We start from the raw sequence: 27489 nt of genomic DNA, 5'->3' as shown, positions 1-27489 counted from the left end.
ATTCACAATTTGACTAACCTATGAGCTCCTTTTTCTTTCCCTCTTTCTGTGTGCGAGCGCGCGTGTTGTGTTTGGCATCCATCCCCAGGAATAACATGCAATTAAAAAAATGCCTTATTTCTCCCGTTGCCTTTGCTAACTAAACCTACGAAAATTATAATTTCTGATCCAACGGTCCCCCTTAAAGCCTATCAATTAAACGGTTGATGATGCGTCCGATCCCTGGTGATCCCTAAGGTGCTAAGGTGTTCCTACCTTAGCCAGGCTCCCTTAAACCCTCGCAGGGAAACAGCTACGCGAGGCTTCCGGTCCCCCAAAGTCCTCGCCTCGACACCGACAGGAATCTCGGAGCTCTTCTGTTCTCTTCTTGGCCATGGCGGCGATGGAGGAGCTCGGCGGATCGAAGAAGAGGAAGCGCGACCGCTCTTTGGCGAAGGGAGGGGAGAAGCCCGATCTGAAGCACCGCAAGAAGGCTTCGTCCAAGCCGGCGAAGCTGCAGGCGACGGGCTTCCAGAAGCCTCAGAAGGCCCTCAAAGCGAAGTCGGTTAAGCCTGCCGAGCTGGAGAAATCGGCCGCTGTTTGGCCGAAGAAGAAGCCCAAGACCCCCAAAGAGCGTCGCTTGGCTGCTAAGGTCTCTTCCTCGATCTCACTCTGTTGCTGTATTGCTTATTTCTCTATTGGATTCAAGTGGATTTCGTGGGAATTGATATTTCTAACCGAAGACCCTCGTTTTCACTTTATCTTCGATCAAGTGATGCTGCTGGAGCAAAAAAAAAAATTGCCCTATTTATTTACTGTTTTTCGTATTTAATCAAGGAATGCTGATCTTGGGAGAAAATGGTTTCAAACTATTTTTCGTTTCTTTTGGGAAATCAGTGTGGGAGATTTAGTTAGCTATGGGCGAATGTTGGAATTGCAAGTTTCATGGCGAGCAAGAATTTTAGCCGGGGAATATGAGCTGTGTGTTGGGGGTGTTTCATTTGCTTTGTTTTGTATATATCTGCTGTTTTTAAGATGACATACTGCTGGAACTAAATGGAATTTAACATCTTGTGGTCAAGGAGGATCAGATACTAATTGGGTTTTGATGTTTTGGTTGCAGGAAATGGCAGAGACAAGGAAGAAGAAGAGGAAACCAAATTACAGTCTCGAGAAAGTAATATTTGATGGCACCGAATTTTATTTTGGATCCGTTTGCCCATGTGGATACCATGATTTATTTGCAGTCAGGGATGCGTGTTAATCTCTATGCTTTATTTCAAAATTTCATGCAAAGTTTGGTTGGTTTGCTTCTCAACTTCCTTTGTTCTTCTCAAACCATCCCCCAACCCCCCACCACCCACCCCAGAAAAGAAAAAAATGGCATATTGTTTTGAGAGCTTTTTGAGAGTGAAGCACAGGACAATTAATCATTCTGTTAACTAATTACATCTGGATTTTAAGGGTCTAGCGGTCACAATAATTTATGAAATCCAGTACTGTATATGTTATAAGTTTTGAACATTAGGTCTAGGTAAATAACATATTATCAGTCATGTGTGCAATGTTTATTTATCTGTGAGAGCATACTCTCCTTGTGAGATTTGTGGTTATGCACTATACACTTTAATGTGTTACTGCCATCCTTGCAGTGATATGTCCAGTTTTTATTGCCTTTGTTCATGATGTTCAGTGCTTGCAGCTCTCATGCTCAAGTTCCACATATAAAAGTATGCTTTGTCTGTGACACAATTTGTAGAAAAGAAATCCTAAACTTTTTCAGAGGCATAATATGCTGCATTAATTATCTTTAATGTGGCCCAATTATTCTAATGATGAACTGGATCAAAGTCTGAAAAAGTTAACGTCTTTTAACACATGTAACAGGAGCTTGCTTCATTGTGGGAAAAAATGAGATCTTACAATATAACCAAAAATGACAGATCCAAGTATGTTTTCTACTTGTTTAGTTATTTATGCTCAATTGTTACCTTCTCTTTTGACAAGGTTAACAAATCTGTAGGTTGGTAACTGAAGCTCTGCAAAAGATGAAAGGAAAGTTTCTAGATATCGCAGGTTCTCATGTCTCTGCACGTGTTCTTCAAGTGAGTTCAATTTTGTACTCAGGATTTTTTTTTTTTTAATTTTTTCACCTTGTCAAATTTTGTGGCAATGAGTTATTGCTAGTTTTCCATGTTTGTATATAGTGGGATAACTTATTTGTGGAATCAAATTAAGTTATATATACTTTTTGGAACTCTATGATTGTAATTATGATGTTTCTTACTGGTGTGTGATTCTTTGTTGACGCATCTTGCACTGTTTATCAGACATGTGTTAAGTACTGTTCTCAAGCAGAAAGAGATACTGTTTTTGAGGCTCTCCGACCTCATTTTCTTACTCTTTCACGCAAGAAGTATGCAGTTCACCTTGTAAAGAAACTTTTAGACACTGGTATGCCTCGTAACCTGCGAGTGGATATACTTAGTGACAAGGTCATGTGAAGGGTTTTTTGCCTGTTTCTTGTTTCTTAATTTGTATGAAATTCCTTCCTGTTTTGTTTTGCAGCCACAAAGAACCAGTTGGAATGGTTCATCTCTTCTCTTCATGGGCATGTTGCTTCTCTTCTTCGACATACAGTAGGATCTGCAGGCATGTAATAAATCCATGGGAATTGTTTAACTTAAGCAATCTAGTGCGACACAGTTTTCTGATGCTATCATTATGTCAGTGCTTAGTGCTTTTTTGATTATTCTAATCAGAAGATAGGATTGGTTATCAATAATTGCAATTAAACTCAATGGAACCGAAAGAAGATCCCCGATAAACTTCCTGCAAGAAAAATGTTTTAGAAGCACATAGGGACATCTGCAATTTTTTCATCTGTACTTATTATGCTTGTATAGAAATCAGTGCCAGATTTATGCGTATGCACATTATTCATCATACTTTGGGTATGAATCATAGGAAAATTAATGCTTTAAGTATGTGAAAACTTAGGCTTGCCAGTGCACCAATGTTGCTTCATTTTTGCATGTGATGCCTACATTCATGTTCTATGGTTAAATGGTTTGTGCTAAAGGAAAGGCCGTATAAAAGCTTGACATGACCATTCAAGGTTGAACAACTCATGACCAATAATGTATCAAACAAGGTCTGTTTGACTGGTACAAGGGCTTGTATCAGCCGGTGGCTAGTTTGATATAGTACAGTTATGTACAGTGCTGTGCCAGGGCATACCGAAATAGGGAGAGGGAGGGGGGAGGGAGAGGGATGGAGGGGGGTTTGAGGAGGAGGGGCTCCTTTTCAATTAGGTGAGGCCTCTGAGCACTCCATCGTGGGGGATTGGAGAATTCGAGGGATTTCTCCTCAATCTCTCAGTAAGAGGAAACCCTAGCCTTTAAGAGAGAGAGAGAGAGAGGGCTTACTGATTGGCTTCATGATGTGGAAGAGGAGGGAGTGAGCGGCTGGAGAGGAGAGAACAAATGAGAGAGCCCTCAAAGGCTCCTAAATCATCGAACCGAGGGGGAGTTATTATAACTGAATCAATCTGACCTGCTAAACTGTCCTGATTTAGCATCGTTCAGTTGAGTATGGGCCTAACTGCCCAGTCTGGATTGATTCGGCAATTGTTGGTTTCAACTATCAACCCTGCTCTACCTCATCCTAAAGGAATTTGAATGCATGATCTTAAGCTTGATTTGACTCCATTATTTTCAACATAAATACTCTGGGCTCTGTCAGGGTAGTTTGAGTAAAACATGCATGTAAAGTTATCATTTTATTTATGGTTTTATGTAATACTCTCAATATCAGATCCTTTTAGGGTTTCTTCCATTCGGAGTTTGTTGTGTTGTATGCTTAAATAGTTTCAACTGGACTTGAAATCCTGCTAAGGCATGCCTACGTAAACCCAAACATGCTATTGCTTGCCTACCCAAACCAAAACCAAGTACCTATTGGCTGTGCCCGACGTGAAGTATGGGATTGGCTCGAGTTGCACCTGTGATGATACTTTTCATACTCATCATGTGCACGTGCAACTGGTAGGTAGCCTATAAAAAGCTCAACAATCTTGGAGATATTGGAGCTTTTAAGAATGTACCCTTTTTTTTTGTGACAAGCTTATGTGTTGTTTGAAGGTTGTTGTCCATGAAATTTTTATTGCACTTTCCTTGTTTCTTTGCTCAAGAGATATCTTCTTCTTCTTATTAGGCACCATATAGAAACTCTCTATCATGCATAATTTTCACATTTGAAATAGTGTATGTTGATTTCTTACATGTTTTGGCCTATGATATTGAGGCAGATTTAGGTACTTCTTTTAATGAATCTTGTTTCTTTTTCTAGTCATTGAACATGTATACCATCTGGCAAATGGGTCTCAAAAACAAAGTCTTTTGGTGGAAATGTACTCTGCGGAGCTTCAGTTATTTAAGGACCTGACTCTAACAAATTCAGGCAGGTAAGGAGACAAACATGATTCTTCTGGGGCTCTCTGCTTTTTAGTGCTTGCATTTACCATCTGTCATCCTTCTGTTACATGCAAATTATCTTGCTTTCTTATGGCTTATATGTTCTTCGCAAGGATAATATGATGTGGCATTTGGCCAGGATCATGGACATGTCATATGATCTGCCCCCATGTTTCTTGCTGGATTGCTGTTTGTTTCGTGCTTCCTTCTTAGTATACTGCTTAGCACTATTATTTTGCAGTACAATGGGTGCTGCAATGCCTCCAAACTCTACCACACTTTTCAAACTTTCCGTGGCCTGAGTTATTTGGCATATTCTCATTGCCATTTACTTTTAGTCTTCCATTCTCCTATTCTTCTTGAAACCAAGGGAAATGTATCAACGTTCAGTAGAAGTGCATTTGGCCTTTGTCCTTTATATTGTATTGTTTTTGGGTGTAATGGTGGAGCACCATCTAATATCTTGTTAATGATAGAAATAGGCACACACTTAGAAAACAGTCAGCATATAACTTCCAAAACATGAAATTGTGCAGAAACTCATTGAATAATATATCTGGAGGACCTTTTTTTGTGATTGTATTTTAATGATTCATGCATGGAGAAGGTAACTTTGCTAGGCTTGTCATATGGTGTCCATGTTTTATGGAGAAAATCACTTCTTGTATATTTACACAAAAAAGCCATACGTTATATATTCATATGCAATGCAAGATGGAAATTCTCGTGATTAAAAATTTTCATTGGTTGAATTCGATTTTGCTGTTTGTTAAGTATTGGAAAGTTGTACACAAGTCTGCATGTGTGTTGAAGTCTTGTGAACAAACAAGTGGATGGTTCTGCTATTGGAAGTAAATTATTTGACTATACTTTTTGATAGAGCTTGGCCATAGGATAGCATGGAAGATAAGGGGATATTCTTGCTATCCTGCCAAACAAGCCAAAAAATGCAGTCTGGATCAGCAAGATAATAAGGCTGCTCAAACAGCCATGTATGCAAAAGAAACACAGAAGTGCTCAGGGCTTTTGCCCCATCTTCACTCCATTCATATGGATGATGGATCCTGCCTCTCCAATAACCAGTCAACCAATTGTCTCTTCTCCTGTGACCTACCTTCCCTCTTTGCTCCCATGTGCCTTCACCCACCACCAGAGACAACATGCTCTACCATGCTCCCTAACATTTGATGGCATGATTTGGCAATTATTTGATTTGGGCAGATCTAGGTTTTCCCTCACCTTATTTCGTGCTTGCTTGTCCTCCATACCTCACTCCATAATGTCTCCAATGGCATCCTGCAGCCTCTACCTGACATCTGATCTATGATTTGGTTCATGTGCCTGGGCTCCATCTTTGATGTATGGCCATGTGCATATGTACTTTGCCTCCATTTTTGGCTATATAGAGAATAAGCAATTTATTATATAGTTGCATCATTTTGGTTTGATATATTTGTCTTAGATATGGTTTGCACAGCCATTCTTAACCCAACTTTTGAGTGGAATTGGTTTGCAAGCCCATATTTAGCTGTTTTTGTGAGCATGATGTTGTTTGAGCAACCATACTTTGTCCAATTAATGAAAGATGGCTTGGGCAACCATACTTAATACTTTAGTCCATATGATGGCTAGCCATGTCTTTGTCCACCATATTTTGCCATATATTTCCACCTAAAAGGTTTAGACATAGGGATGATATAGCCTTAGTGGATGAAACTAAGGTTGAAGCTAATTATAAGTTGGAATTATGGAGGAGGGCATTAAAATCTAAAGGTTTTAGGTTAAGTAGAATGGAGACAGAATACATGGAATGAAGTTATTAGTAAAATTAGAAATAGCAACTAAGGTTGAGCGATCCATAGGATTCCTAAGAGTGATCATTTCAGTATTTAGGATTGATTATTCATGACGAAGGGGAGATTGAAGGGATTATCCATATTATTAATGTAGGTTGGATAAAATGAAGAAATGCAATTGAGATATTATTATTATGTGATCGTCGGATACCTGCCAAGTTGAATGAAAAAAATTTATAGATCATTGGTACGACTAACTATGTTTTACGGTATAGAATGTTGGATAGTTAGAAAACAACATTTGCACAAGATGAGTGTGGTTGAAACGAGAATGTTGAGATGGATTCATGGTAATACAAGAGAAGAGAGAAAAAGAAATAAAATCAGTTGTTAAAAAAATAGAGATAACACCAATTTAGGACAAATTGAGAGAAGGACGACTTAGATGCTTTGGACACCTACAATGTGGTTTGGGGAATACGCCAATATGAATGAGTGATTTTATATATATAGGAGGAAATAAAGGTAGAGGTAGATCAAAAATTACATGAGGTGAAGTAGTGGGAAGGACTTGATAGCTCTACATCTTTTAGAAAGTGTGGCCCTAAATGGAGTGGATTGGAGGAAAAGGACCCATGTAGCCGACCCAAACTAGTTTGGGACTCAGGCTTAGTTGAGTTGAGTGTCTAAACATAAAAGATGGATGAAAGTGGAAGGCATACTTGTTATTTAGAAAGAATTTGTCTTATGATTCTTCTTATCCCATTGATAAACCAAATGCCTCAGTCTTATCCTAGATGATCTTGGTGGAAAACTAAATATGCAATCAAAAAGAAAGAAGTTAACCCAGGGATGGAAGTTATAGATAGGGATAAATATAACCTTCAATCAAACTGGACTTTATAAAATATATATGTATATATGTATGTATATATATATTCCAAACAAAATATAAACATGAGGAAAGAAATGTGGTTCTTAGTTGTAATTGTTTGGGAAAAACCATAATTGAGTTTATTTTGGGAAATTTTTTCTTTTAGATGAAAATTTTGTGAATGTAGGTAGGACTGGTTTAAATTACTGTCTTTCTCTTTCATTGAGCTACTTGTCTCTTTTTCTACTTTCTTCGTAAGAGATACATGATATCGAAAACATGGAGCATAAATTTCTTTAAAGGTGTAAATTTCTTGGATGTGATTAAAAGTGGAAAATATAATATTATAATGATGGAATATTGTTGGCAGCGACAACTTATGACTGGTCATGATGACAATAATTCAATTGGTTGCATAAGCTGGTGAGTATGTGGATTCCAGTGGTTATGGTTTGTGGAGATTATGGACTCTAGTGGATGAGAGGTATAATGTTGTTTCATGGCGGCATTGTAATGTTGGTATGGTGGTGGTTGTTGATGGCCATGGCAGTCGGTTGATTGCTGAGGTGGTGACATATAGGCTGTCCTGGTCTTTTATGATGGTGATGGTGGGTAGCTGAATTGTGTTGAGAGAAGAATGAAGCAACATCTTTATTTACCACTTCTCTTATATTTGGAACATTAAGTCATCAATGTTTCATTATTTCAATCCTCTGATTTAACATCTGTTTAAAGTAATAATAATTGGACTACAATATTCACTTGTGATCCTAAGTTTGGTGCCCTTCTACCTGTCTGGTCACAATGAGATATGTCTGACAAGTAGGAACTTGTCTGGCCTTGACCAATAGAAAAATGCCACATTACTGGGTTATCTGAACCTGAGGTCCAAGAAACATTCTCCTATTCTTAACATGAATTCAATTTGAAATTGCAATTTTAGTCTGTAACCAATGAACTATATATATATATATATATAGCAATTATATTTCGTACTACTTTGAAAGTAAGTGTTAATCTTGTTCCGTGATATCATGTTTTTGGTTTTATTTGGAAATGCAATAACTGAATATGAGTGTGTTTTCATCCAGGCTAACATTTCGCCTTTCACATTGTATCAGGTTGGTAGATATAATCTCCAAACTTGGACTACAGAAGTCATCAGTGTTACAGCACATGACTACTGTAGTTCAGCCACTTTTGGAAAAAGGAATTGTCGATTATTCTATTATACACACTGCATTAGTTGAGTACTTCACAATAGCTGACAGGGTAATGTTAACTATGTTTAATCCACTACCTCTAGATCCAGTATGTGTTTTGTCTATGACAGCAGGTGCTGCTATGCCTTGTCTGATTTGATTTTGTTTAAAGTCCTCTGCCACAGACGTGATTCAGCAGTTAATCCCACTTCTTGTGCAAGAGTCATCTGCTGCAGATGAGAGTCAACCAGCTCCAGAGTTACCCAAAAAAATGAAAAATAAAAAGAGAAAGTTGCAACTACCACTTCTTGTTCGAATGATGCGTACAAGAGATGGATTGAAGGTTGGCATCCTCTGCGTGAAGCATGGGAGTGCAAAGGTCTGTACAAGAATTTTATTGTTAGCAATGTTATTGACTTCATGTCTTTTATTCTAATATTTCACTTAATAATTGAGTTCTCACAATGCTTGTTGATAATAACATTCAGCAATTTCAATATATTTTATGGTGTAGTATCTTTCAAAATAATGTAGGTCATTGAGTATCTTTACTCATGGCACCTACGTAGCCTTATTCTAATTCTCAGGATGATGGTTAATTTGTATTCCCATGTCTGAAATCATTATTGCAAAAAATGTATTTAATGTCATCCAGAAGCGATATGCTTTTGATTTTTGTTATGCAGTTTTTGTGCTGATCTATGCTTATGATTTATCATATGCATATAGAATATTAATTAAAGCAATGTTGTGACTAATTTTGTTGCTAAATATTTTTAATATGATCTGCTTTCAGGAAAGAAAGAAAATAATTAAAGGCATGAAGGGACACGCTAGAAAGCTAGCTCTTGAACAGTATGGGAGTCTTGTGAGTACTTTTTAACTCTGTAGACACAAGTATTCTTGACTTTTGAATGGTGATCATGATTAGATATCTGAGAACATATGATCGTATTATCCCTCTCTCGGTTCGGATGCATGCTGATCGTATATATTTTTCATTTTTTTTTATTTTGTTTATTGTACCACCATGATAAATTTTTCTCCTCTTTTTTTTTTTTTTAAAAAAAAAAAACATGACGTCACCTTGCCTCACGAGTGCTTTTCTCTTTTTTTTTTTTTTTTTTTCCTTCAACTTTTTTAAAGGTTTTAATGGCTCTTTGTCTCAAGTTGCATAGAATTTGATGAGTATGAGCGGAAAAAATATAGTGATACATGATTGAGTATCAGTGTCTATCAGCATGCAGGTAGGGTTGCTGCAGAATCCTGCTCATCAGAATCAGTATCCTATTTAATATCAGACCCAGGGTCATATCTATTAATTTTAAGCCAAATTCTAATGTGTTTATTAAAAGGATCTTGTATTTGACTGACATTTAAGTAGGTTTAGGTTGGCTTTACTTGATCAATTTGCACCTCAACATGTAATTATTTTAAGGGTTTTACATATTATATCCTTAATTGGTACAACGATGCTTCTTTTAAAGCACTTGTTTCCAGTGATTGCCGAACCGAACTGAACCAATGCCAAGTTGGAATGGTTCAGCAACATCACTTGGTTCACTTAATAACCTTCCTGCCCACCATGGTTCGGTGATTTGAGAGCCTTTAGTTTCTCTCTCTCTCTCTCTCTCTCTCAGATGATTCCTCTTCGACTTAAACCCTCATCAGTAAGCCTCCACCCACTCGCTCCCCCACCCCTCTCTCCCCCCATCAGATGACACAAAGCCTTTGAGTTCAAGGTAACCCTCTTCGACTCCAAAACCCTCATGGTAATCCTCGTTGATGTGAAATCCTTGTTGGTAAGCCTTCAAAACTCTCCTTTGCTCTCTCTCTCTCTCTCTCCGTCGGACGATCCCCCCAGTTTGACATGAAGCCTTCTCTGATAAGCCTCCCCCCTCTCTCTTCCCTTTCTCCCTTCCTCCTTGTTTCAATACGCCCTAGAATGGCATGGTATGGATGGTACACATCCCAGTACCAGTTACCGGATGGAACACATCCAGGTACCAGTCACGGAACGGTGCCTGTTTCAGTATCATTTTTCTTTCACTAAGAATTCACCTCAACATTTTTATCCAGATTTTTTGTGCTTAGATTGTTTTTTTTTTTGTCAGCGGATATTTTGTAGTGAAAGATGCTTTTGATGAAGTTTGCAGTGAGTTCAGTTTTTGGAGTTTTGTGACTATGTATTGCTTTTGGAATCAATATTTGTTGGTGTCTCTCATTGTGTATCACAACCGTAAGCATCTCATCTTATTCTGTCGTTTGAATGATAAAAAGTTGTTTCATTTTGCTACATCATATACCACTTGTTGTGCTGCTAATTGCGAGTTAGATTTTTAGTAGATGTATGAAATTTGTGGTTATCTTTTAGTTGTGTTTATCACCACCAGCATGCATGTACAAGATTATAAAATTGTTGAATTTATACACTGTCTATATCTGTAAAGCATGTAATTTTATTGTGCTTTATCTAAAATTTGCTGCAAACCATTTATTTGTCCCAAATTCTTTATTTTCTGTGAATCCCTATCATATTTTTCTTAGTACTTATGTTTTTCCCCTTTTTTCCATCTGCACCTTCTGTTTTTGGCATATGATCTATTAAAGCAAATGAATATTAACATACAACTCTTTGAAACTTTAAATGGTAAATGCATAGCAATGTCAACAAATGTTTGCTGTGATTTGGATTTTATGTATTTTGACAGTCATTATATGTTTTCTTTTAACATATATAATTATTACATCCAAGTTAGATTTTTGATCACCATCGGACACCTAGAAGTTCCCATGTGTTCTCAATTCTCCAATTACAGGATTCTGCCTTTTTTTTTTTGCCCCTTTCGTATCAACTATGAAGTATAACCTACTGATCTAACTTGCTTTTGGAAATTTTTAATTACTAGTTTGTTAGTTTTGGATAAATTCTTTGTGCTTATATTCTATTGCATGGTTAGCCTTTAGCTCATCTTATGATTTCAGTGAGGTAACAAGAACTATCAAGAAGATTCTTCTATGTATCTTCTCTGAGCATATATGTTCCTTACATGTCAAGTCATTTCTAACCATTTTAAGTTGGATGAATATTATCATGTGTATTATCACCAGCATTAGTACTGATTTATGCTATTTTAATTTCTAGCTGCTCATCTGCATCCTGTCAGTGGTTGATGATACAAAGCTTCTAGCGAAGGTCAGTGCCTTGGTGTTTGATTAGTATAGATACTGTATAATTTATTACATTGAACCTGGTGACACTTGTCTCAACATATCTGAATATTATATGTCAGATTGTAATTCATGAGCTGCAAACAGTGTTGAAGGAACTAGTATTGGATAAGGTAAGTGTCACTGGTTTTTTCTTATTTCCTTGATATTTCATCTGGCAAATTCAAAAGGTGTTTTTTATCTCATGATTTCAATTTTTATTCATAGAATAAAAAATTAATTCTTCTGTGGATCTCCAGAATGGAAGACGCCCATTATTGCAATTGCTCCATCCACAGTGCTCACGCTATCTTAGTCCAGACGACCTGGCTTGTCTAAATTTATCTGTTCCTTCCCTCTGCACAAAGGTTTTTTTTTTTTTTTTCCTGTTTGCAATTTATGCAATTTGATCTAACAGGATGTGAGAATAAGCTTAAACCTTACATTCTCATTTCAGGGTGAAGAGGAAGAAGTTTTTGCTGAAGCAGGCCCAGATAGGGAGTCAGAGATTGAGATGAAAGCCTCAGTATCTGATAACGATAATAGTGAAATTTGTGGGAAGGGCATGCAGTTAGCAGTGGGAGGAAAGAAGGATCCTTCAATACGGAGACGTGAACTACTATTGGATAGTGGGCTTGCTGAGGTGATGTCTTTGATCTTTCTACATGCATGCAACATTCCAACACTAAAACTTAAAAGTTCACTCACATACACTACCACTGGAGGGAGGGAGAGAATTGAACATTGTGCCTTTATAGAGCTTACTGATTTCTGCATCCATGACCAAAATAATCAGATACTTCAAAAGTTAGGTAATGAAGTGATGAGGATGGTTAAATAAGATGTTAGACAATTTATACGATGGTTATCAAAGCTCCGATTCTCAACACATAAAACTTAATTTAAATCATTGCAGTAAATCAAACTTTTTGTGAACTAGATGGAATGAGTTTAGAACATTTAAAAGATGCTATTAATTGGTGGTTGGTTGACATGTCATGATGCACGAGTTTTTTTTTTCTCCTTTAGCCCCTGCATGCAGTTCTATATGGGTGAAGAATCTCAATAAAGATTTTGTGTGGATCGACAAGATTTCATTTTGCTTAATTGGAGGCTTGTGACCTAATTAGATAGTGTTATTTGGTATCCAGGCGATAGAAGCCATTTTGATAAAGAAATTAGTATTTTTATGTTACTTTGTTTCTTAGATTTTGGGATGTTCTGGATTGTTGATAAAGAAACTAATATTTTGGGTTTCACATTAAGCTATTTTGCCTTATTGGGTAGGTGGGACTAAGGGGGTTTCTATGTTTTACAGTTCTAGGTATTGAAAGGAATATTTAGATATGCAGGTTCTGATAACCAATCTTGTGTTAGGGAACAAGTAGGGAAATTAAGAAAAATGGTGCAGTCTACCCCATCTTAGTTCATGTTTTCTTATGCATCATTCTTTGTAGATATCTTTAGTTGCTCTCTCCTAAATTTGGCTCATTCACATGGTATGTGTATCAGAGCATCTATATCCTTCAAACTAGTGTTTCGAGTCCTGCCTGATTGTGCTAAAACAATCATTTGCACCCAATCATACTATTTGTCATACTCATTCATGGTTGTATATGCTCCATCGGACTACTGCCTAGATAACCAATCCCAGATCAATCTCAGCATATGATGTTTAATAAATATACTCTTGGATGGATGAACAACATGTGAGACTAATTCCGACATGCCATAGCACTATTGAATCTATCGGATAACTCATGGATCAAGAATTTCCTAAATTTTAGGATATCTCATTCCTTCTGAAGGTGATTAACTATATTCTAGTATTTTGGGACTCTAGGAATTAAAACTTTCTCATCTTGGTTGTTATTCTTTCTCTGTGCAGTTAACCTCTCCTTAAACAGCTGTATATGATTTATTCCATGGATGAGCTGTCTGTACATCCAAACGGCAACTAAAACTAGGTAACCTGACATGATCGTGCAGTTGGAGGAGGTGTTTGCCAGCAGCTAAATAAGCTTATGATTTCCTTGTGGATTAACCATCACAGCTAAGGCAAATAGGAGGTTCAACAAGGTAGGGAAGAGAATCGAGCAAATATGAAAGCTCTAGGGTATGTCGGAAAGTTTTTAATGAGAAGTAGAATTATAATATCAATGCATCTTCCCTTCAAGAAATGAACTTTGATATGCCTTAATTCAGATTCTTCGAATCAATTAGGGGCCCAAAGATGGATAAAATAGCCTAGGGACATCACTAATTGTTTGGGATATGTGCTATTTGGTAGATAATATTATTACGAAAAGAAAATCTTCCAATCTGAGACAAGGAAAGTGATTTACTTGGGAAAAATCTAGTGCACACACATTTATTCTGCTCGGACAAGTGGAGTTTTGAGAGAGTTTTAGGATGTGATTTTTTTTTTCTTTTTTCTTTCTTTGTTTTTTTTTTTGAGGTGGGGGGATTAATAGCGTATGGGGCTTAGCAGAAGATTTCAATATATCAGTTTCTTATTTGAGGTAAACTAAAATATTGGACCTTGAGTTTGTTGATGGGATTAGGGAGAATGAGAAGAATCTTGCATCTTGTCTGCAAATTTCTGATAAATGATAATGATGCCTTTCGAACCTGTAAATCACTTGTGTTATTGAAGATGAATGAGCTAAATAAGTAGATTTTTCACCCCTTCATTTTTTTTAATATGGCTGTGCTTCAAGGACTATTTAGTGAGAGAATGGTGGAATTCTTTCTTATTGTGTCAAGAGATGAAAGTTTGGTGAACAGCTGGGATTGCTGAGAAAGAATCTAATTCAAAAGATTGTGTTTAGTGAGAAGAAACAAACGGTAAACAACTTTCTGAATGTTCAATTTCCTTGATAAACGTAAAACATTATCTTTGGTTAAAATGGTGTATCTCCATCCTCTTTAAATGGTGAAGATAAAAGTTGCTAAGTGGATTGTCAAGATTTGATTCTCCTTGGAAAACTCAAACAGAGACAACCTAGAAGGATATAATGACATAGGATTTTCTATGAGACTACTAAAGGAAGAACAAGAAATACTGATTTGTTGTGGATGTATGTGGAACAGTGGAAGCATCAAAAGATAAAAAGTCTTGAAAGGAATATCAGATTTTCCAAAACCCTAAAAGGTAATATACAGCTCATATGTCACTTCCATGCTAGCCTTAAGCTATGATTTGGTCTCTTTCAATCAAGCTGGTGAATAATAACTTTTAGATAGCTGTAAGAAGTGGTTGGTTCCTTGATCGAGGTAAAGTCTTTAAGGTTGGGTTGCTTCTTGATTTTGGCCTTAAACACTTTCACAATCTATCAAGAGCAAGATGGTTGTTGTAAGAAATTCGTCAGTATCAATGCTTTAAAAGCTTAAGTGCAGAAGGGCAGCTGGGAAATCACTTGGCACCCAGGTGCTAGGGTGCTCAAAGGTCGGACTCAAGGTGGCCCATTTTTTTAAAAAGAGATCAAGAAAAAAGGATCAAAGTTGAAATATTGACATGAAAAAAAAGATAAATGTCAAGGTGGCCCATTTTTTCAAAGAAAAAAGATGAATCAAGAAAGAGCATAACATAGCCTGTGCTCAAGCTTTAATAAAAAGTTATAGGGTCTTTCTTTGCTCAGGATGGTGCAACATGGTCTCTTTCTGTGTCTTACTGGTAAATGAAATCTTGTCAAAAATTGTTGATTATGTCATTGGTTAAGTTGCATTAAGTGTAAGAAATCAGGCTTCAGTTCAGGGATGTTGATCCAGATATAATGTAAAAAGGGAATTTCAGAAGGTTGCGTTGCAGATTTGGTATCATTTTCTTTTAAACTTGGTATCAAATATTAAATGATGAACACTAGAAGCAGGTTTCCATGCAGATGGTATGGTTCAACTCTACCTTTTGTAGGATGTGTCCACCTTTAGTTTTATTAATAAAATGAGTGCACGTGTGATGCATTTTATTTATTCAACAGGCAGGAGCATTTGATGGATGGCTGTGATTCCATCAATCATGTTTGTTTGGAATAGATTGATAAATGATTCCATCAATTATGTTTGTTTGGAATAGATTGATAAATATACTCCCTGTTTTAATTATGTTTCCTTTTCCATGATCATTTATTAGGGAGTGAATATGGAGTGCATGCTTACTAATGGAGGAGTATATTTAGAAATTAAGATGCTTAGCCTCACTCTCTCGTTAAGTGAGACATGTGGCCTTGCACACAGACATCCAGCGGCCAAGCTGGTCATTTCTGCTATATATAAAAGATTATAGGTTCTGATATCCACCATTCTTTCCAACGAAGCAATATGAAATATAAGAAAGGAAAAAATTTTCGTATTACCGCATTTACTTTTTGATTGACATACTTTGGGATGTATCTCCAATAGCTAAATTAGTGATTTCTGGTGATCGTATTGCAGAGTCTCATTGCAACTTGTATCGAGAATGCCGGTGAGCTACTTCGATCAAATTTTGGCAAAGAAGTAATATATGAGGTTATTCCTTTTTACTCTTTTTTCCGAGCAATTATATTGTAACTGTGAAGAAGAACTGGGGTTTTGTGGCTTTACAGTTCAGGGTGATAAGGCGACAGATTGTTTGTAAGACAATTTTGAATAGTCTTGGAATTGCATCAACATTTCCCATCAAAAATTTTAAGCATTATTATGATCAATTTAAATTATTGAACAATGTTGAACGTTTTTGCTTGCAGGTTGCTGTTGGTGGAACTGATGGAATCTTGCAACCTCTAGCTGATAGATTGGCTGCATTACATAAAGCAATAGCTTCTTTGGCAGCTCTTCCCAAGATGAATGAAGCCAAAGATGAGCATGTTTTTGAGAACTTTCACTCCAGCCGGACAATCAGAAAACTTATCCTGGATAGCTCCCCTTTGCTGTCACACTGTGGAAAATGGCATTGGAAGGAAAGTGTGAGATGTGGTCTCAAGGTCACAGGTAAGATGTTTCATCAGTTTCTACTTGCCTCTGTTGATTATATGCTTGTATCCACAGATCATCGGCAACACTCACATTTTCATTTGGTGGCTTCTGAATCTGCAGTTGTAAGGTGGTCGCTGCATTCTTAGAGTCAGCTGATTCCAAGGTGAAAGATCTGGTGAAATCTGAGATGCAGCCATTGATAGATCGTGGTGTCCTTAAAGTTCCCGAGATTAAACTAGTTGAGAAAGAAGATTGAGACTCTCCTACCTGGTGATACTGGAATGTGCCAACTAAACCAAAATCACGAGTTATCAGGTTTAACATTGGAGGCCCTTGCTAATTTTCAGCAACATATATGTGTAGCTTCTATGACTCACTTTCTTTGCTCCTATCTTGCTCATCAGTTTACTTGGATGTCAAATACCAGATGAGTGAAAAAAATTTTGTAAGAGATTTATTCTGAATTGCTGCCAAATGAAGTACATGAGAATGCTGTTTTTGACTGTATAATAATTAACTATAGTCGTTTCCATAATTTCTTTGTTCCTATCATGCTCGTATCAGATGAGGGAAAATTTTCATAGGAGATTTAACCTGAACTGCTGCCAAATAAAGTGCTAGAAAATGTTCGTTGTGAGTGTATAATATTTAATCAAAGTTGCCCGAGATAATTTCTATAAACTCTAAATTTTGACTTGGATGAAAACCAGGTACGGGAGCCATTTGTCATTGTTGCACCACATTACTACGATATGAAGTGTTATGCCAATAGGACTGTGCTGCATTAAGAGCAATAGAGGAAATACCATGACAATTCAATCTCTGAAACTGGAATTCTTAGGCCTGTTTGGTCTATTTTCCGATCTTACCTGGTAAACGGGTGGCTCACATCTACCTTATATACTCTAGTGGTTTTGAACCCTACTAGTGTAGTTACACCAAATGTCCTGTGCTCGATATTCTGGGAGTAGCATATAATCTGAGGGATTTAAGAGCGGAAATTCTCCTTCTGCATTGGCTCGGAAACAGCTTTCTGTCAATCTGCATTCCTCCTTGAATATGTTCTGGACTTCCTTCAGGGCTTGTAGGATCCTCTTTTACTGGTCTTCCATTGTCATGATCAGTTTCTGTACCATTGCACTGCAGCTGGAGTCGAACTTCTGGTAGCATTCCTTGCAGTCGCTGTCCCTCCTATCAGAGTTGACGGCTCTTCTTCTAATGATCCAATTTTCTTATTTTTGGAAACTTCTATACAAACCATCTTAACCCCAGTTTTTAGAAAACAGCAATGGAAAAAGAAACCCATTTTTTTGTTTTAGAAAAAAGGGAATAAGATGGAAGTGAGATTTGAGAATAATTTTAAAGCAGCGTACGGTATCTTGTTCTGGTATGCCTTGGGAGATGATAATGTAATTGTCCAAGGATGGGGCTCTGGAAAACTGATGTTGGATTGAACTGGTGAGTAGGATGAGGCATGGGTGGCTAAGAAATGGATGTCAGCTGTGTGTGGTTGATGATTTTGATCGAGTGATCAACTAAGTGAACTCATGTTCCATGATTTGGATCAAACGCGTAGATTGTCGAAGTGGAGAGACAGACCCAGTAAATGATGAATCTATCTAGAACTCAGGTTTTGAGATAAATTGTGCTTTTCTTTGTTGTTTGCGTTAAGTTCTTGCTCCTCAGAAGACAATTACGTGAGCAAAACCAACCATAGGTTCATTCCAATCATATATATGAGGACGGTGGAGGGCACTTAAATTGCTGTTTTGGCTCCATGCAATTCCAATTACTCAGGATCTATAGTTATTAGTAATCAATGGATGTCACGTATTCACAGGTTGGTTGATATATTAAAATCCATATGAAATAAAATTGAAAATACAATAGAATTGACACAATGGAGAAGATGGACCGGAATGATGAAGACCTTGGTCATCTTAGCCTTTTCCCCTGTCCGCTCCACAGGCATGATGAAGACCTTCAGGCTGGGAAGGAAGAAGCCCCTACTGCGACGGAAATAGTATATGTGTGGTGCTAAAAGAAGTTGTAGAAAATACACTACTTTCATCATTGGAGATGCACCAGCCCTATCCCCCCGGTAGAATCATGCATATGCTTATACTGCAAGTACTAGATTCTCACTCGGGCAAGGATCCTATGGGTATCGAAGATGAAGATGCCGGTATCCATGAAACTCCAAGAGATTTGTATGGTAAGATTCAGCTATCACGAACTATGATAAATAATCCCTATATGCTTATGCGTAAAAAGAATGATGGAATTATTGATTGACAAGCTAGGAAAGGAAGACAGTGGCTGTGAAACCATGCTGATGTGAAGGAATAAAGAAAACAATTGATGACTTATAAATTAGTTTAAAGTGATGTATAAACCCCTAGAAAAGACCTGATACAAAATAACAGTTTGATAGCTTTGTCATATGTCAAGAAACTTGGACAGCTACATTAACAAGCTCAGATGCCTGAAGGATTGATCAACATCAATCAGGAAAAGCAACATAAACTGTAACATGGCTGACAAGAATGCTTATCCAATGATTTGCAAGATATTATTAATATTTTTTGATAATTAAACACAGATAGTGAACATGTGTTACCCCCACTTATTTAAAGGCGAGACCTTATTTTTGTTTTTTCTTCTAAAATGATTGCAACTCTTCAAAGGCATCAGTTCTCCATCTCATGAACTTTGTTCTGCGAGTGCTTCCTCTCTCAGGCCATGGTCAAAATGAAGACAATGAAAAACAGTGTTGTAAAATATCTCAGCCTAGTGTCCTGCAACAATTTTCAATCTTCTACCCGAAAATCATAAATGTACAATATCCTGCAATCCAATCAGCAAAGAGCTTCTAATGACCATAATTCTATCAATAGCTACAAAGACAATCAATTAGGCTGCTTATATCCGCTGTTAGTGTAACTCCCAAAGTACCGTGGAACCAGAAGCACACTTGCTCAGGAATTTTTGTTCCAAGTTTTTGACCTGGCATTTTTGAAACTTCTTCCTCTAGCCTGAGTCAAGTCGCAGAGTTGCCAGATCTGACAAAACCAATTTACTCAGGGCAAAACTGGAGCCATTACACAACATTAATGAGGCACAGTGTTGCTGGCAAGATAACTGAAAGCTCCATCTGATAAAAGTTGAATCCTTGCATACAGGCTTATCTACCTAAACTAAAAATCCCAATGAGTGGAGTAAAAGATATTTGCATCTCAGGTTCTCACTTCAAACAAACCATAAGATTGTCTTCGCACAAGGAATTATACATTTACTGCAACACAAATGTGCCCCACAAAAATGAGGTTAAGAACAAACACATCACATGATAGTACCGAATAATAGGATTTTCTACTTGGTAGCCTGCGCAATCATGTTGCTAATTGAATTAGCCTGCTCTTGGGCTGTTTCCACCAACGAATCCTGAAGACCAAATTCAAATTGTTAAAACAGCATTTTTTCTATAAAGGAACTTTAAAAGGGCAACAGTTTCCTTATTCCACTCCTTGGTGGTTATTACTAGAAAGCTAGATGATCAAACTGACAATAGTAGAGCAGTCAATAAATGAAATCAGTAATTCTTTTCCTAAACAACTATCCACACACATGTTTTCTTTTTAATTTTATTTTTTTAATTTCCACCGATTTTTTTTGTTCTAACAATTATATAACCATTAAGTGCTATCTGATGAAAGTGAATTGTCATCTGTCATTAACGGTCAAGAAGAAATACATTTGAAATGTCCCTGGATTGCAGGCTAAAACATCAATATTGGCATCAAGGAGATTTAAGAGCACAACAATTGTAATTAATTATACCTGTGCTGCTATGAGCCGTGCAACAGTCTTCTTGCTTGACTCTTGAAGTTCACCAGCAATCAGTATCTCATCCAATATATAGTATGCCTGCTTGTTTGAAGGCAAGCGACAGGGATGTTAGAGGAGGAAACAAAGATAAAAGAATGATCCAACAAAATGGAGTTATATGGCAATACCTTGTGAAAATTGAAGATCAAGTCTAGCTCACAAACCTGAAAAATGTAAAGAAGAATGATACTTTCATATAGGAATGTGTTTACAAATCAAGCGTATATAATCACAAGATAGTCGACTCACACTGCCAAAGTATCGATCCAATATCTCAACAAAATGATGAATAATTTCAAGAATTTCCAGTTCGTTGTCATCAGCATCAATGCCCATGCAGAAGTAGAGGCTGGCATATCTGAAGATGAAACAAGAACATCATTTGGTAGCCCCAACAAGCAGCACAAAAACTAGCACTTGCAAGTAGCACGTTGATATTAATTTCTGTAACATAACATTACCTTCTATATACAACCTTGTATCCTTTCCACTCAACAAAATTGCACAGCTTTGGGGCTCGTGTGAGAATCAATCCACTAAGCTCTCGAATGACCTTTGTGAGACAATGAAAGTATTTAGGACGTACATGGATTGAATGACATTATAAACACTTGAAAGCTTTTAAGTTTATCTGCTTATTTCCACTCAAACATATAAGAGAGAAATACAGGATATGAAGAAAACATCCTCCATCTATACTATTGACTCTTCAGGAATCAGAATTGTACATAGACCCTCTTTGCATAACAGATAAGTTAGCATACTAAATAGAAAAAACACAATATCAACCTTCAAGCTACAAATGCAAATGGTAAGGTTAACATAAAAGAACCTGTTTAAATAAAAGCTACACATGACTACCAGGAAAATGTAACAGCTACTACAGAACATAAAACAAGTCATAGCCCATCAATTTTGGCTTTTTGGGTCAGTTTTTTTTATGGCTTGGTATCAAGACAGAAACAAGAAGCCCCATGGCATCAGTCATAGACACCTGATATCTTGAATTGATGAAATCCAACCGAACACAAAAATTATCTATTTAGCATATTTGGTTGGTCTACATTTCCTAGACTACATGGAACATTATAGAAGTGGTGATGCCAATCTGACGAAAAAATGGCCTTTTTTCCCATCAGCACCCCATCAGTCAAAACATCTGGACATGAAACATATTAGTAGAAAACATACTTCAATATCTATTCAACTAGCTGTAAATTGCATTTCTTGAAACAAGTAACCAACAAACAAAAGTGTTAATTCAAATTTAAAACTACGTACATGTAAAAGATTCAGAAACATAGATAGGATAACAAAGTTCACAATGCCACAAGACAATCCGGTTACCACAAATATTACAGAAGGAAAACAGTTCCATTTTTGAAGCCATAAGTTCATTGGTAAAGCTCACATAAGACAAGCTTTTGAAACCAAGAAAGCAACAACAAAACAAGTTAATAAGTTTGGGAAAATAGATAATAGCAATATATCAAAAAAGATGGATTACAAAATTTTATAGAACAACATACCTTGGTTCTTTCTTTTTGTGAATATGGGGAGTACCATTTCGTCAGTCTAACTTTTCCTTGTCGACTAATTAAAATTACAAAATGGATCTGGAAAAAGTAAAAGGAAAAAGTTATTAAACATGCAATATAAGAAATAGCTGCCAAAGGTCTCCAAGCAAGTAGAACATTTAAGCCAGCATGTTTAATCATAAGAAGTGAAACCTCTTTCCCACACTTATGCTCAAATCGGGCACATATATAAGAACAAAACTGCAAGGTATCTCCCAGCAAAAGGAAAGTAGTGGAGCAGAATTGGTGTCTGGGATAAAGGCATTCTTACTGAAAGTTACAGCTGCAGTTCAAGAATTCCTATAAATGATGTCTCTCTTCTTTCCTACACATTTTATTCATCTTCCATGACTTGTAAGCATAATAATGCAGAACCAACCAGTAAGTAGAGGGTAGATAATAGGTTGAGTGGTTGACACATTGATTATAAAATACAATTGCTCCATGGAGCCTTCCTGAGTGGAGTTTCTCTCTATATCCTACTGCATATTTGATTGGAAAAAGCTTGAATGATGCTGGCTATATTGACCTGCATCATCCTAACAAGCTGATTTTTCTACCTCTTTATCTTCTAGACCCACTTAATGCTACCACTAAACTTCCTCTGACTTCTTCATTTCTCCTATACTTCCCACACATCCACCCAGGCATTCTCGTCCTCTTTGGTGCCCCTAATAACCCAAATTATTCCACCATTAATACTTAGTAAATTTTGTATAATAGATAGAGAGAACTATAGATATGGCTGTGGTTGGGAAAAAAGGCATTCATCATGTAGGGGTAAAAATTCTTACTCACATATATACGTAGCACCCCAATTAAATAACAACCTATGAAATTCTTCAATAGAATCCTTAATAATTACAACAAATCATCACGATGCGTTCCAAGATCTAAAAGGGAGACGCATCAGAAAAAAACTTCAATACTCCATAACATGGTTTTGAAATACCGCATCAAAATAAAGAAAAAAAAAGAATTAAATGCGGATTCAATAATCTAAAGATCACATCACGACGCACATAACTTCATTTCTCGAGGGGGGAACCAAGCAAAATAATGACCACATAAACGGTCACGTGATCACAACAAACAGCTCAGATTTGCTGATCCGTGCCATTCGAAATCATTCCATTCAGATCTAAAAGGATTTTAATGCGTGGTAAAATCCATCAAAATAAATGCACGAACCCTAAATCCCAAATCAAAGCGAAAATTCACCAAGAGAAGCACAAAAATGGTTCGATTTAGACCGCATTTTGAGATCAACTAAAGATAACTAACCATCTTTCCGGGGATCGATTGTGCTTCTTTCACTCTTCTTCCCCTGAAAACTTCGATCCAGCGAAAAGCCTCCCGTCCTAGAGAAGGGAAACAAGGCTGCAGTTTTTTCCAATTTTGTTTTTTTCTATTGGATTCGGGTCGCTGTCAACGGTCCATGGAGGGAGGATGAGCTCGTGAACCTGAAAATGAACCCGATAACCCGACTCCGACATGCTACTGGAATGTTTGATCCATCGGCCCAACACAATTGAGTTCGGATATCTCTTGGTCCCGAGAAATTATATCCTACACTGTATCGCCCCAGCACAATTGAGTTCGGATCATCTCTTCGTCCGAAAAAATTACATCCTACACTATATACATCATATGGCCATATATATAACCAATTACAATTATTTATTTCTATAATAATATATCGAGATGAATCCTTGGTGAATAGATATACATAATGAGCAGCTATAATTTGCAGCATGCTTAATCTTATGTTATATATCATGTAGGATATATTTTTCTGTAGTTTTGATAGGGTTGAACTGCATAGATGCATTCTACCAATATGGATACATGTGCATTGTCTGCTTTCCATAGCGAACCCTAGGGCATTCCATGTCGCATTATACTATGTTTTTTATTTATTCGATCAATAAAATGAATATCTAGATAGCCGTGATAAGAAAATCGGACCTTTTTAATTTCGAGGGAATCTTGACTCAGGTTCACCTAGGTGATTAGCATAAATCATGTGTTTGTTGAATTTTATCTGCAAGTTTGCACTTCGGTGCGGAGTTTGATTTGGCTTGAGTTACAGATCATGTTAAAGTCCAGCCATTTTTGGACTTTGTCATGTTTTTAAAATTCTAAACATAAACCTGAATCAACCTGGTTTTTTGTTTTTTGGTTATAGTAGAATCAGCCTGAAAACATGTTAAGACCTTTTTTTTTCTTAGAAAATATTTAAAATCTAGTCAATCAATGCAATGATATTACATATCGGTTATGTGTTGATGTGAGCAAATAAAAACAGGAGGGAAAAGCAATTTTAATGTTTCAAAGGAGGGGATAGACATATATAGAGTTTTTTTTTGGTATGAAGGACCTATAGAGAGTTTGATTTGGATGAATTTAACCTAGGCATCATGAGACACATCATGTCAAACTCTATGATAGTAGAGCTGACCAATTGATGAAATGATTTATTTTAAGTTAACCCTATTACTAGATGTGCTGGGGCGGAGTCCAAATCCTTGAATAACAAAAAATTGTCTTTACCTCATGTTTGAGTTTGTCTTAACTTCAGGGATTCATTTGCATATTCCACATTATGACCTTCACTATTATCGCTTCATATATTTTGATCCATGGGCCAATAAGATGTCAGCTATCCAACTTGCAAGTTGTCTTAACATAAAAAAAATAATTTTCCAGAGTATTTTTTTTAGAAAAAAAGGGGAAAGGGGGGCCAAAGATCAAGAACAAAGAATCAACAAGTTCCCTAGAGAGAAGATGACTCAAAGCGTTACTTCTCTGGTAATGACAAAGTCCCAGAAGTTCTTCTACTCTTTAACCAAGCCCACTATATTCTTCATAATTAATCGAGGTCAATCTTTTTGTTGAGGGGATGCAGTTGTTCCTTCTCTCTACATAGCCAACAGACAACTAGACCTTTTTTATGGTGGAAGAAAGAATCATCCCTCCAAATATACCAACACCCAAGCAGAACCAGTTACTGTCTCTCAAGCTTTAAAGAACTCTTCTCCTCCATCCAGTCCACATGGAGGGAGATTGATATTTAGAGTGCATTTGATTAATCATTAAAATATAATTTTTTATTTTTTTAATTTTTAAAAATAAAAATTAAAAAATAATATTTGATAACATCATAAAAAATAAAAATTAAAAATTAAAAAAAAAATTAAAATAATTACTTTTTATGTAAAGCAAAAATTTTTTACTTTCTAAAAAAAAAAAAATCCGAACCTTTCTTTCTCATCGATCTCTTCGCCTCTCCACTCCTTTCTCCCTTCCTTCCCGAATCTTTTTTTTCTCATCGAACTCTTCACCTGCTGTCTCTAAACATTGCTTTTTGCTTTATAGTAATATAATTACCAAACATACTTTTTATTTTTTATTTTTATTAAATAATAAAAATTAAAAAAATAAAAAATATTTTTTAAAAATTAAAAATTAAAAATTAAAAAGTATAACCAAATGTACCTTTAATTCTTACTTAGCGTTTAAGCCACTTCTAAATTCTCCCGATGAATTTGCAATTCAGCATGAGAAGGTCTGTTTCCTCCGGATAATTGCAAAGAACACAGCCATCGGATACAATCAATCTTATTCTTTTATTTATTTATTTATTTTTTTAAGATGGCAAGTTTGGATGGCTTGTAGTGTCAACATGAAGGACATCTCATAACTAATCGATTGGGCTGAATTTCACACATTAGAGCCTGACAGAAAACTGGATCGGATAGAGCTCTGGTCAACAAACCATGATAATCCTTGAGTCCCTCTCCGGAATAACATTGGGGCTTTCAAGATTGTAATTGTGTGGATCAAGCCTTCCTAAGTAGAGTCTTATTGTTTTCAAAATAACTTAATTTCTTTTATCCATTAGAAGTAGTTGTTTTTTTGAATTTTTGATCCTTTAATTTTCTTAACAAAAAGATTAATTCATTTCTTCTAATTATTTATTATGAGAAAGCTTGAGATTTTGACCGGCTGTATTTTCTCGATGAAGAGTCATATTTTTTTATTTTTATATTATACAATATACTTCAACATATATCTTTAATTTTTTTCTTTCTTCTTACCCTTACAATCGGTCTTTTCTTTTTTACAACCACACTGTCTGTCTTACAAATTAGCAAGTAGCAAGAATAGGTTTATTATACTTGTGATGTAGCTTAAAATATGGGAAGTGTCGATTTTGTATTATAGGCATAATAATTTCACAAAAAACCACTTGCATAATAAATAAATAATTATTTTTAAGAAAATATCTTAATGGTACGCCTTAGCCCAAATTATTTATATTTTTATAAATTTCTTTCTTTTTTTTTTTTCAGCTTGGCAGATGAAGTCGCTGATACTTTAAAGATGATTATCTTTCCCTATAATGGCTGTCGTGTTGCCACCAAAGAAGATCCTTGGTTGCGAATCCTCTAACCAATTCCTCCACACTCGTCTGTCCCACGTACCATCATCAAAATATATCTTACAAGAACCAAAAGGTAGAGGCTCCCAAGGGAAATGAATCTGAAATGAATCATGTTGGGGGATACCCACCGACCGATCGACCGACGGCCCGACCGACTGGCGGATCGACCGACTCCGACTGGGCGAGAACCCGACCGATCGTCGGTCGGAGCGACCAACTGACGGATGCCATCACCGGCCATTCAACAATCCATCGCCGACTGGGGATATGTCGGGCGTATCCATCCCGACCGACTGAACCCAGTGGACTGATGGCCGACTCACATGATGCTCGCTGACCAATGGAGGGGCCCGACACCACTCAGCTGGCTACCGACTTTGGGTCGGTCGGCTCCTCCAACCACCGTACAGCCGCCAGACGTTGTCAGTTCTGACACGGACATGCGGCACGGCTACCTAGGGGCATTGTCCCGCACAGGGCATAGTCAACCCTGGTGATTGGACAGCCACACGGCAACATGACGTTTTCACGGCGACTCTGACAGTCCACAGTGAGTTGACAGTTCCTCACTTGTCCGCGCCATTAATGACGGCGTCATACTGTGCTCCACTATATATACCGGGGGAGGCAACAGTGCAAGGGATGGATCCGCTCCGTCTCTCCTGAAAACGCAGGCTCGCCCCTCTTTCCCTCTCCCTCTCTCAGAGCTTTCTGTCTACATTTCACTGTTGCCCAGTCACCTCTCTGACTTGACCGTCGGAGGGTCCCCGCCGGAGCCGCCTCCGGTCAGTGCGGACTTCCTTTTGCAGGTGCACGCTCTCCGGCGATCGGACGACGAGGCGATTGGCCGCAACAGATTGGCGCGCCAGGAAGGGGACAGCATGACTAGGACAAGAGCTCAACGATCGAGAGTCACTGGGTCGGCCAGGCGCTCTTCCCGCCGGGAAGAGGCCTCTCCACCACCACCGGCGGCGGAGCCTAGCTCTCCGCGCCCTGCAGTGACCACGGAGGCCCAGATTGCGGCCATCGTACGGCAGATGACCGTACTGACCGATGCAGTCAAAAGCCTCCAGCAGCAACCGACG

The 27489-nt window shown here is 37.3% G+C and overlaps 2 protein-coding genes across 2 annotated transcripts; one reads left to right on the top strand and one right to left on the bottom strand.

The window, feature by feature from the left end:
* Positions 1-263: 263 nt before the first annotated feature.
* On the top strand, positions 264-17027 carry LOC105052554 (pumilio homolog 24). Its single transcript, XM_010933393.4, is given in 18 exon segments — positions 264-631; positions 1103-1156; positions 1867-1928; positions 2003-2084; positions 2310-2433; positions 2548-2631; positions 4330-4444; positions 8246-8396; positions 8499-8705; positions 9123-9194; positions 11472-11522; positions 11620-11670; positions 11797-11904; positions 11994-12179; positions 15971-16045; positions 16264-16435; positions 16438-16507; positions 16613-17027. Coding segments are annotated over 18 exon segments (2058 nt in total). The 5' UTR covers positions 264-373; the 3' UTR covers positions 16749-17027.
* A 2499-nt stretch (positions 17028-19526) lies between these two features.
* Positions 19527-23339, bottom strand: LOC105052553 (AP-1 complex subunit sigma-1). Its single transcript, NM_001405767.1, has 7 exons — positions 23242-23339; positions 21910-21996; positions 20842-20933; positions 20630-20738; positions 20509-20544; positions 20333-20419; positions 19527-19936 (listed from the first exon to the last, which is right to left on the bottom strand). Exons 1-7 carry the CDS (start codon positions 23242-23244, stop codon positions 19865-19867), a joined length of 486 nt encoding a protein of 161 aa, NP_001392696.1. The 5' UTR covers positions 23245-23339; the 3' UTR covers positions 19527-19864.
* Positions 23340-27489: the final 4150 nt, after the last annotated feature.

This window comes from Elaeis guineensis, chromosome 10, assembly GCF_000442705.2.
Source record: "Elaeis guineensis isolate ETL-2024a chromosome 10, EG11, whole genome shotgun sequence".
In the NCBI taxonomy this organism is placed as follows: domain Eukaryota; kingdom Viridiplantae; phylum Streptophyta; class Magnoliopsida; order Arecales; family Arecaceae; genus Elaeis; species Elaeis guineensis.
Note: the sequence above shows the minus strand (reverse complement) of the source record. Positions and strands in the feature narration are given on the sequence as shown.

Excerpts from the sequence above, each read along its gene's own strand:
- LOC105052553 (NM_001405767.1), bottom strand. Across the intron at positions 20,934-21,909 it reads CACAAAAAGAAAGAACCAAG|GTCATTCGAGAGCTTAGTGG; the intron begins GTATGTTGTTCT and ends TGTCTCACAAAG. Across the intron at positions 20,545-20,629 it reads TGGATCGATACTTTGGCAGT|GTTTGTGAGCTAGACTTGAT; the intron begins GTGAGTCGACTA and ends TACATTTTTCAG.